Source organism: Lissotriton vulgaris, chromosome 1_2 (assembly GCF_964263255.1).
Source record: "Lissotriton vulgaris chromosome 1_2, aLisVul1.2, whole genome shotgun sequence".
Classification (NCBI taxonomy): domain Eukaryota; kingdom Metazoa; phylum Chordata; class Amphibia; order Caudata; family Salamandridae; genus Lissotriton; species Lissotriton vulgaris.
In genome coordinates this window covers 202,815,408-202,827,404 of record NC_141686.1, presented here as the reverse complement: position 1 = coordinate 202,827,404, position 11,997 = coordinate 202,815,408, and the positions used below count along the sequence as shown (strand labels likewise).

The 11,997-nt window shown below is 41.7% G+C and overlaps 1 protein-coding gene across 1 annotated transcript; it reads left to right on the top strand.

Moving 5' to 3' along the window:
* Positions 1-1,610: 1,610 nt before the first annotated feature.
* Positions 1,611-2,543, top strand: LOC147734943 (olfactory receptor 5J3-like). The gene has a single exon (XM_086953699.1). It carries the CDS (start codon positions 1,611-1,613, stop codon positions 2,541-2,543), a length of 933 nt encoding a protein of 310 aa, XP_086809825.1.
* Positions 2,544-11,997: the final 9,454 nt, after the last annotated feature.

The window sequence follows — 11,997 nt, the reverse complement described above, 5'->3', positions numbered from 1 at the left end:
AGCAGTAGTATGGTGTGTAGTTTTGGTAGGTTACGTTTGTTATGTTTACTATGGTAAGTACCTACCTAACTTATTAATAATCCAGTTCTATTTATGCTTAGTATAGCAGGTAAGTATTGCATGTACATAATTTGGATATGGTAGGTATAATAGCCAGGTATTTTAAGTTGGGCACAGCTTCCAACTTCACATCTTCTTGCATCTACAGTTTTACAGAAGGACTACTTGCTCTAAAGATCCTCAAAATGCCATGGCATTAATAGTCCACAGACCATTGTCACTGCATGACACTACATGAAATTTACTAGCTGAAGAGAGCTGAGATAGAGCCATTCTCTATCCATACTGCTTTATAGCTCTTTTTGCTGAAGCAAGACCTAAAAATGAATCAATAGAGAATACACACTCCTGTTTAAGATTTCATATGTAAGATAAGATAAGATAAATATTTATAAAGTGTGCAAAGCCATAAAGCATTATATCAATAAAATAATGTTATTGTTCTAATCTGTAATAGCTAAGTCTGGGAGGTGAACTTCATCCGCTAGCGGAGTTTGCAGATTTTTCTGCAATCTGCGTTACGTGGAGCTCGCAGAGTTCAGAGGAGTTTTTTTTCCTCGCTCCGGCTCATCAAAATCAAGTTTGCGTGTGCAATCGTTTTTCCCTCGTTCGCGATCGTCAAAATCAAGATGGCAAGAACAAGCATGGAAAATAAACCTCCAGGTAAGATTTTTTCAACGCAGGTGGTCGGATTTCTTATCGTGAGTGGTCCTGTATGCCTGCGACCACTCGCGTTGAGTAACCGCCCGTTTGCGTTAAGAAAGCTGACGCTCAAGTAAAAAATCTACTTGATTGGCAAAAAGGAAGCAGCGCTACATTGTGATGTGCATAGTGCCATTTGCTATGATTGCTCAGTGCGGACAAACACCAGGCACTGAAAATCACTGCAAACAGCATTTATCGAATGCACTCCGCCACTCGTGGAGCTCCGTACAGCATGGCTGGTGATTTTTTGCACTATGAAGGGTTCTGCGTAGTCAATCTCCACGAACTTCACCCAGTCTTAGTAATAACACTGTACTGTTATGGACAAATGTTGTACCCATAGAGGACAACTGTGTTTTATCAGGCCCTCAAACCATAAACTGTAATATAAGTTAATATGATGTTATTTTATGCAGATTGTAGAGCGAAATATCAGCAGGAGTGTATCCTGGCACTTAATCACCAGTTGCACAGTTTAACAATTAACATTGAACATGTTGGAAATTGAAAATCTGCAGTCTGCAAGAATACAGACTAAACATCCATAATAAACATCCATAATAGTTCATTATACTTGTTACTTATGACTAATACTGTATATTTAAGCAATCTTCATGGGACTACTGATTCTCAGCCAGAATTTATGAGCTCCAATTAACAGGGCTACATACTGTATTTCCTTACCTTGTGATATATAGGGCCAGTAATAAAAGAGCAATATTCATTGGCTTATATTCTCCTTCTATTTCAGTACCTGAAATGCGGCCTGTGTACCACCACTTACAACGACTCTGCTGTTATTTAAACTTATATTGCTCTTCCAATTTAATGCACTTAACCAACAAATGAATGAAGAAAACAAGACCTCGGTTACAGAATTCATTCTCCTGGGTCTTTCAGAGGACCCAGAACTGCAAGACTCACTTTTCTGGTTCTTTTTAATAGTCTATATGGTCACCTTAGTAGGAAATATCAGTATCATGATCCTGATCAGTGTGTCACCTCATCTTCACATTCCCATGTACATCCTGCTCTGTAACCTGTCCTTTGTAGACCTCTGTTACTCCTCTGTTGTGACCCCCAATATGCTGGTGAATTTTCTGGTAATGAAGAAAACAATTTCACATTCGGGATGTATAGCACAGATGTTTTTCTTTGTCACCATGGGGAGTTCTGAGGTTTTTCTTTTGGCCCTAATGGCGTATGATCGGTATGTGGCTATATGCAATCCATTACTTTATGCAGCAATTATGACAAAGGCAACTTGTATGTACCTTGTAGTTGGAGTTTACTTGGTAGCATCCATTAACTCCCTGATTCACACACTTTGTACTGCTAGCTTGTCATTCTGCAGCTCAAATAGGGTCACCCACTACTTTTGTGATATTCCACCTCTGCTAAAGCTCTCCTGCTCTGACACCTCGCTTAATGTGGTAATGTTGGTCTTTGTTGCTGGTGGTCTCATAGTAGGTTCTCTAGTCTTCATTATAATTTCTTATCTCTGTATTGCTTATGCTATTCTAAAAATTAATTCCTCAAAAGGCAGATGGAGGGCTTTTTCTACATGTTCCTCCCACTTCATCTGTGTCACCTTATTTTTTGGAACACTTGTATTTATGTATGTCAGACCCAGCTCAAAGTATTCCATGGAACAGGATCGTGTAGCCTCAGTGTTTTACACAATTATTATTCCAATGCTGAACCCACTGATCTACAGCCTGAGAAACAAGGAAGTCAAGGAGGCCCTGAGAAAAGTACGGAAGAGAATGTCTTCTTGACAATATCTACTCTAATGGAAATGCACATGTTGTCTTCGCATGAAGGTTTCTGTTGATCTTCATAAATTAATACTGTAAAAGTTATATTGAGTTTTAATGTATGGATGTAGCTCCAAACGCATGTTAAATTCTAACGAGGGATTAAAATGCTTATCAGTTATGTGCAGAAATGTGCATGTGTCTATGTTGATGTGTCCATATCTTAATCCAGTTCATGGAACTGTCTATGCTAAAAGTATTAGAACTTTACTCTGTGAATGATGTTGCAAAAAATTACTGAATAGACCTCCGTATAGACTTTATGGTAAATAGAAAATGCAGAAATGTTGATAAATAGCACAATTATATACCATGGGTATTGGAATTGTTTGAAGGCAGTTTTGCTCTGTTATTATTCCCACAAGAAGTGTACTTAAAGAACTATGGGCCTTTTATCTAGACCAATTCACATTCTAAGGCTCTAAAAATGTGCCACTCACTGGTTTGTGAATCATGATTTTGTTTGCCATGTGATCTATGTACTAAAATAGGCTGCTTGGAAATCATCAATTTGCAAGGGGATCACAAAATGACTTAAAGGGACAGGTGCTGTGGATTCAAAATAATGTTTCACATTTGAGTATACAAAATGGGAGCCTTCACTGCATGCTACCCTCAAAGTTGCTCGACATGATTCCCAAAGGGACACCTCTTTCACAGGAAAAACTTCCCCCATGATCATTAATTATCTGTCAAACTCAGTGTTAGTTACTGATCAAAAGTTTACAATCATAATATTAGTCACAAACATTGGGTACACATTCCCACTTTCCCAGTCTCATTAAAGGTGATTATCTATCATGCCCTCTCCAAATAATGTTTAAAAAATGCCTTTGTGAAGACATGTATGGTTCATGAAAGGACAATAGTAGGTTGTAAAAACCCCTTGGCTGTAGCATACTCAGGGACTTTGCTAAATCCATGGCTTGTGTTAGCAACAGAGCTTTGCATGTGAGACCCTAGATTATCTTCCTTTTGATTGAGAGGTAAGGTTTTGAGAGAGGAGGCCTGAGTCACAATCATGGGTGCACTGTATCATAACCCAAGAATATGTATGACTAGATGGACTGTCCCTCACCAAAATGGAAGATCTTCACTTAGTGTGATTCCAGTGGTTACAGCGGTATTCATTTACTATTAAAATATTGGGCCCGATTCACAGAATGAACTTAAAACTCAATCCTAAACTTACTACTATTTTGGTATTCACAGAATGCACTTACTACTTTTAGCATTCACAGAATGCACTTACTACTTTTGGTATTCACAGAAGTTAGGATTTTGTCTTAAGACAAACTTAAGACAGACTTAAATTAGGATTCTGTCTTAAGTCTGTCTTAAGTCTGTATTAAGTCTGTCTTAAGTTTGCCTTAAATCTGTCTTAAGTATGTCTTAAGTCTGTCTTAAGACAAACTTAAGACAAAATCCTAACTTCTGTGAATACCAATAGTAGTAAGTTCATTCTGTGAGTGCCAAAAGTCTTAAGTGCTATCTGTGAATACCAAAATAGTAGTAAGTTTAGGCTTGAGTCTTAAGTTCATTCTGTGAATCGTGCCCATAGTATTTATTTGGTATGCATGAAGACTATGTAGTATGACCACAAGCCGAAAAATGCAAATGAGGGAATACTAGTTCTACTCAACTACCCTTCAAATACATAATGAACACTTCAATTGATTGCGTAAAGAAGACTAGTAGTATTCTAGAAGAATAGTATTTGAAGCTTAGTAGTATTCCGTTAGGGTTATTTGCAGCTCTTGTGCTATTTCAAGAGCAAAATGAAGGCTAGTCTCATGTATTGTGACCACTGTTTGAAGACTAGTGGTATTCTTTCTGAGCAATATCGGAATACTAACGGCAATGATTGTGAAGGGGGAGGAGGGGGGGGAGGGCGAGGGGTCACGCGGGGTGATTTTCAGCGGGGTGATTTTTGGCATGGGGTCACGCGGGGGGATTTTCAGCATGGGGGGATTTTTGGGGGGGTTGCGTCGGGGGGATTTCTGGTGTGGGGGTCGTGTGGGGGTATTTTCAGCATGGGGGGATTTTCGGCAGGGGAGGTGGTGTGAAGGGGATTTTCAGCAGGGGGTCGCGTGGGGGGGATTTTTGGCGGGGGTCGCACGGGGGATTTTCGGCAGGGGTCATACGGGGGGATTTTCGGCAGGGGATCGCACAGTGTGGGGGTGGGTCGCACGGGGGATTTTCGGGGGTGGGTTGCACAGGGGGTTGATTTACTGGGGTGTTTTGCACAGGGGCGATTTTTGGGGGTGGGTCGCACAGGGGAGGTGGGTCGCACAGGGGCGATTTTTGGCGGTGAGTCCCGAGGGGGCGATTTTCAGAGGTGGGTCATGCGGTGGTGATTTTTAGGGGGTGTCACGCGGGAGCAATTATCAGGGAGGTGTCACACGGGGGCAATTTTCAGGGGGGTGTCACAAGGAGGCGATTTGCAGGGGGGGTGCACATGGGGCGATTTTAAGGGGCGTGTCACACGAGGGGATTGTCAAGGGGATTCACGCGGGGATTTTCAAGGGGGGGTCACGCAGTAGATCGGTGATCTCGTAGGAAATTCCACTCTTTGGTCTAATGATCACTATACTTAGAAACTCAAAATACATTGGATAATGTCTGTTTTGTTAGATTTGTTTTTCTCAGTTATGTATTTAACTTTTTTGCCCCAGGCTTCCTATTCTGCAGTGCTTGATTTGTACCAGTGGTTGCTGGTAGTGGGCACTGGCACTTATTTTTGGAGACTGGGACACATTTCTCATCATTAGCTTCTGCTTCAGTGCAAATGAGAGAAAAGCAGAGGAAGAGGGGAAGACAGGAAGGAAAAGAAAGCTACAACAAGCATTTGCAATGCTATCAGTCTCGCCTGTGGGACCTTATATCTATTTAGCTATGCAGAACATTTGCCTGGGTGCTGAAATATCTACTATTCTTTAACCTGGAGGGATTGTACCAGGAAGACCCCTCCTCCTGCAAGTAGAGAGCCAGTTGAATTGTCAAGAACCTGACAGAATTCCCACTTGGTCCATGACAAGACAGGACAGGATCACCACGGTTTGTTTTCAGGTTACCCAAAATGAGCAATTGTGCAAAATTAGTTGTCAGATAAAAAAAGTAATTGTTCTAATTCCCCCTGTGTTGATTGTCCACCAGAGTCCAATAATGTTAGAGCTTATAAAAACAATTCACTAAACACGTTTGTACAAGGCCTTTATGGCATTGACTTGTACATTTGTTTGAAGGAAATGCAGTTGGACACAAAAGTGTTTGATATGACATTTCAATGATATTTGCCTATGAAACTGCTATTGGATTTGCCAATGTGGTTTAGCCATGTGGTGCACTAGCTAGTGGTGTGGAGTGTTGCCGTGTGGAATTGCGAAGAGTGGAATAGAGTGTTGTAGAATGGAGTGGCAGATAGCGTCATATATTGGAGTGACAGAGTGGAGTGGCGTACAGTGGAGTGGCATAGAGCAGAGTTACTAATCTGTTGCTGCATAGTGGAAGCCTTTTTGTGAAGGTTGATGGGTCACCTTTCTGTAGCCTATTGCTGTATTTGAGTTTTAAAGTAGTACTTATGGAGTAAAACCTTCGCTAAGCCAGTGTCAATAACAATAAAAATGTTAAATGCAAAAAAATGTCACAAAATGTGCTGCATTTGGCACAAAATTTGCCTTTTCTTATTACATAATTTAGTCAACTATGCCCAATGATTTGGTCCTCTTCAGCTGCATAATTCCAGTGGCCCCTACATAGATTGACAATGTTTTGCGACAATGGAAATACAGTTGCCTGCTGATTCTTAAATATTTACCAGCAGCAGCGAATAAGAAGGAAAATGTTTAGTGGTGAATAATGTTTCTTGGATGTGCTGTTAGTGGGTGATGGTATAATGAGCAAGAAGCACGGTGGTTAAGAGTAGGGTCTGGCAAAACTGAGAGGGATATTGTGTGGTTTTGTTAACGACTACATATTAGTACTTCAACTGGCATACAATGCAGTAGGCATTTCTTCTTATTTTTTTTTAAGGATCAACATTTGGTAAACAGAAACTTATTTCTGAGATATGCAGGTGAGGAGTACAAAGGGAAAGTGAATTAGGTGTTTTGGGTTATGTGGTCAAAGTTGCTGCTATTCACTTGGTTTTAAAATATGAGTTTCACTTACGTTTTTAGCAACCATTCTTACCTTGAAATGTTCTTATTTTTCAGACCAGTAGCAGGGCAATCTGACGAATAGCTCTAATAATTGACAAGGAGATATAAGGGAATTACTAATGCAAAAAAGTATTTTGTAAATAGGCACATAACATTGTGAATTCAACTTCTTAAGCATAAAATGAGACAGAATATGTGGTTGAGTTTCACTAACCATACACCATATTATGGCATATTGAGTGGTGAACATCATAAATGTATTACACAGTCACCACAGTTTAGTTCTACTTTGGCCAGAGTTTCCATAGGAAAAAAATGTTTCCTTTCTTTAATAGCCTTGGTACTGTTTCATTAAAAAAAAATTAGAAAATAATCACTTTGGTTCATAATGGAAAGTAATGCAGAAATTATACCAAAATTGATCAGCAAAATGTTAGAACTTAATAGAGAAAGCCTGCTTTTGGTTATTTGGTGTCAATCTGTTCAGCCATTTTTGAGTAATAATCATCAAAATGGGGATCATGATGAGCTGGACTCTTGTCTTTGTGGACTAATGCATATACTGTAGGAGTCTATATATGACCTCATTGCAACTGGTTCAAATCCCAATCAACTCAGCCTTTTATCCTGAGGTTGATGAAATGAGTACCATTGAGTTGGGTAACAATAAACATCTATTAATCAGCAACAAGATACCTTTTCGCTGAACTTGTGCATTGCAAATGTACATGTTATGTTAGAGTAAACACCAGTTAAAACTTACAAATAACTGGACGATTGGTGCTAGATAATCTGCGATTGGCCCATTCAAAGTGGAAGGGTGGATCCTGATTGGCTGGCCACAAAAATGAGAATGTTGGGTCAGCCATCTCAATTCTCTAGTCCTGAAGGGGGAAGAAAAATATGAAAGGCTACAAAGGGGTCAGGATAGGCATGCCTTTGGGACACCCCACTTTAATTCAAAACAGGTAAAAACAGAAAATAAGAAGATTGGGTGGCAGGTACCCCAGTATCAGTGCCTGGTACTAGGGTACCCAGCGCAGTAGCCACTGTGGTACCAATAAAATATTAAAAAATAAAGTAGAAAGCCCTACAGCCAATCACCACTTTGCACATGCCAAAGACAGGCACCATCATATCACGGAAGCCAACAAAGGACAGGAATTCCTACCATTATAACCAACCCAGCATTTTATCAGAGGTAGCCAACATATAATGCGTGCTCAAATATGGGCAAGAATGACCTTTTGTTGTGACTGGGCCACGGTTTTCCAAAGGTTGGGTATCATGCAATGGTTGCCTAGTTGCCAAGGAAAATCATTATGTGAGGGTCAGCATATCACCAGTGTTGGCAATGGGAGCAATACTACTCCCTCAGGCACTCACAGAGCCTTACATTTTTTTCTAGATTACCTTTTACTGCTGTCATAACGCCAAATGGTGCTCCAGGCTGCCTTGCTTTTCCCCTCACGTAGACAGCAGCAGTTCCCAGATTAGTACTCCTGGGAGAAATGGACGTGAGTCCTTTGGGTAGACTGCAGGAGACATCTTGGAGAGAATGACAAGGCCTGGGGGAGGGTTTGAAACTGGAGAGCATGAGAGCAGCAAGCAGGAGCGCATGGATAACTGAACTGAACACTGCAGTGATGTTATAGGGAAACTGTAGGTGTGAATGAAAGCATGAGTGACTCCACACCTGTGTAAACATTTGCGATTTTTCTCATAGGACCATCAGGAAGAATTAAGTAAATGAGAATGCTGGCAGCTGAGGGACAGTATGAGTTAGCATACACAAATCTTTAATTGGTTCATCTATTTAAACTCAATACTATTTGGTGTTAAAACTTTCTATGTAGAAGCCTCTACACCAGTGGTGGCTGCTTTCAAAAGAAAGTGGTAGGGCAGCGGATATTTAAAAAAAGAATGGTTGTCCAGTTCTTCCATGAGCGCAGTCCAGCTCCCAGACTGCACACCCAATCCCAAAGCTGCTCTCATATTATTACCCAGCATGACAGTAACACCAGGATTGGCCTAAGCGGACTAGTTTTAATGCTCACTAAGGCATATGAGTCTGTGACTTTTCTCTACATAGAAATACAATACAGCTGGGTTAGAGAAATGTAAGTGTGCATGTTGGTTTGGCGGGCCAAACCAACAAGCGAACTAACAGTGCCCACCATTCCAACTCCCTGCTATTGTCCCTGCCACAAACTCGGGCCATTTGGTCTAGCCAAGGAAAAATAAAATGATAAATTGTTTATTTTTTTTATTGTTCATCTGTTGGCTTTTAGCAAGGGGGTGTGGGGGCGCTCCTTTGCCACTACAGAGGAGCCGTCACTGCTCTACTCTCTACCCCACCAACTTCAAACCTTACCGAGGTAGGTACCACTGTCCAAATAGGGACCCTTGATTCTAGTCAGGGGAAGGAGGAAACACTCTTTAGATAACCTCTGCTCACCACTTCGGCAGCTTGGCACAAGCAGTCAGGCTTATCCAAAAGCAATGTGTAAAGTATTTGTACCAAAACTCACAGTAACACAGTGAAAACACAACAAACTAACTCCACTACCCTAAACCCTACACAAGTCCCACAACACTACCCTGAACCTTAAAACACTACTCCCAGCACAACTTTCCCAGACCTCCAGTCCGGTTCCCACACTCAAACACTACCCTGCACGACCCCAAGCACTATCCTAAAACCTAAAACACTACCCTACACTACAGAAACACCAAAACACTACCCTAAACCCTAAAACACCAGCACGACCCTACCCCAACCCCCAGTCTGTTCAATAAACTCAATCACTACCCTGCACGATCCCCCAGCACTACCCTGAACCCTAAAACACTACCCTACACTACACAAACACCACAATAGTATAATAAATAAGGCATAGAAATAGTGTAATAAATAAGGCAACGATATGCCATTCAGCATGCAGCTTGAATAGAATGTTAATAGTGGTCTGGGTAAAGTCCAGTAGTATTCAAATTGTTTGTTATCACTAAATGTTCTGCATTGTAAAGGAAGACTATGCAATTACAAATAAGTATGTGCTTAGTAGTCTGTTAGTATTCAAGAAGTACCACTCACATATCAGTAGTCTTCATGCACTAGCTTTCCGAAAAAAAACACCATTGAATACTAAAATCGGCATAAAATAGACTTTGAATGCTATAAAAAGACAGGTTAACTACTAAATGTAGTATTCAACTTTGATAAGGGGTATTGCCTGTTCTGTATTTTTGTGACCAGCACAGGGTCTGAGAAGTCCAAGCCCTATGCCCAACCTTAGTCGGAGCCAACACCCACAGAGTATTGCCTCAAGCCATGGGCAGTAAGGTTTTACCCTTGGAGGTCAGGTCCAGTGCCCAGCATTCCTTGGGCAGTCATCATCCACTGCATACAGCCTATGACTGGGCCTGTGCCCAACTCTCAGTATGCTGCTAACACCTGCTGCACACAATCTTTAACTGTGCAGACAGCCAACAACTGCAGCACATTACCTTTAGCAATGAGCAGTAGGGGTTGGCCAGAGGATGTGGCTTTGGCTAAACTCTGCCTCTGACTCTTAGTGGGCAGCCATCCCCTCCTGTGCATGGACACTCTCAGTGCTCAGTGGGTGCTACTCACAAGGTCCCCCATCTTCCCATTTCCCTGCACACAAACCTCTGTGGGAGGCAAACTTCGGCTGTGCATGTGGTTGACCAAACTGGGCAGGTCTATGTTTTTTAATACGTTCTGCAAATCTTCTGTGATATTGGGAATTCAAAGAAGATCCAGTTAGAAATCTAAAATATTATAACCTCCTTATTTCCACCCTGGAACACTTTTTAAATTGTAATTTCTATTAAAAAATAAAAAGGACATACACTAAGTCCAGGAAAGGCACTTGCTTTAGTAAAATTCTGTTTAGCCATATTTTCTTCAATGAGGAATGGGAAATATCACTTGGGACCTTCTTTATTTTTAGGCACCCGCATGACATATCTACATGCAACTTATTGTGCAGAAATGAGGTGTATTTTATGGTGTGGTTGTGGGGCCTCACTTTGTAATATGTTTACCAACCCTCCTAGGACCAGTAAGTTTTGTTTGTCAAACTCTCGAGCTCCACCGAGGGAAGCTCTGACTCTGGGGAGCATGGCCCGTAAAAATAAATACTTGTTAAAGCTTTAAAAAAGCATCAAAACAAAAAAAACAATCTTAATTTGTTGGAACGTACTGTATTTGTATGCATTTGTAACCAGTGCAACAAAAAAAAGATCTATCAGAGGGTTCTGGAGATATAGATTTGACAAGGTACAGTAAATATTTACTTTTTAGTCAACCTGGACAATCATTGGGTCTTGGCCTCTGGTGTTGCATGGTGGCATTTGATGATGGTGTGAATACTCCAAGCTACCTACTTCTCCCAGCCAGTTTCTTCAAATTTTTTGTCCATGTGCTGAGCCACCTGACCCTTGGAGTCTCTTGTTTCAGCTGGTCTCCGGCGATAACTTCAATTTGAGCAGGACACAGCTGCCACAGAGTCCCTTCTCCTTTACCCGCCACCACGATCAGCAAGTGCAGTCCATGCCAGGGCAGACCTTCTTCGCTCTTTCTTCCAGTCCAGTCTGAATATGGGTGCCAAAGGTTCCATTTTTATGCTCAGAAATTTGCCTCTGGGTAGATGAAGCATATAGCCAATGGTCCACTCCTCTCCTGAAGACCACTTTCTAGGATGTGTGGCACCTGGCTATTCCAGGATTTACCACTTTGCCCCTCTGCTAACATGGCAGAACCCCTCTCTTGGCATCCAGAGCGCCCTAACCCAAACCAGTGACAGACACAGACCATGCAGGTAAGAGCAGTGGGGCGGTGGGGATGTGTGTGGGGGTATTTCAACAGAGGACAACGAAAAGTTAATTATTTATTTTAATTTTCCCTCATCTTCATCTGTTGAATCCCCCACCAGCCCACCGTTCTTACCTGCATGAGCTGCGGCTGACCAGGTGTGTGGCTACAAAGGGGACAACACTGCTGTGGTCTCAATTGCCAGCATGCCTGCCTAAATAATAGGGCAGACCCTCTCTCAAGTGCTTCCCATTTACCCTTCAACAGTGGCTACTTCTTTGAGGCTTGTCTTTTGGGCCAACACCTGTATGGCTTCCTGCTAGGGGGAGGGAGCACTTCTCTCCTGTGAAGGTTTCTATTGTAACTTTACCTGGGAGTAATAAACACATCTCCCAGGAGGCCTAAGAGCTGTCTC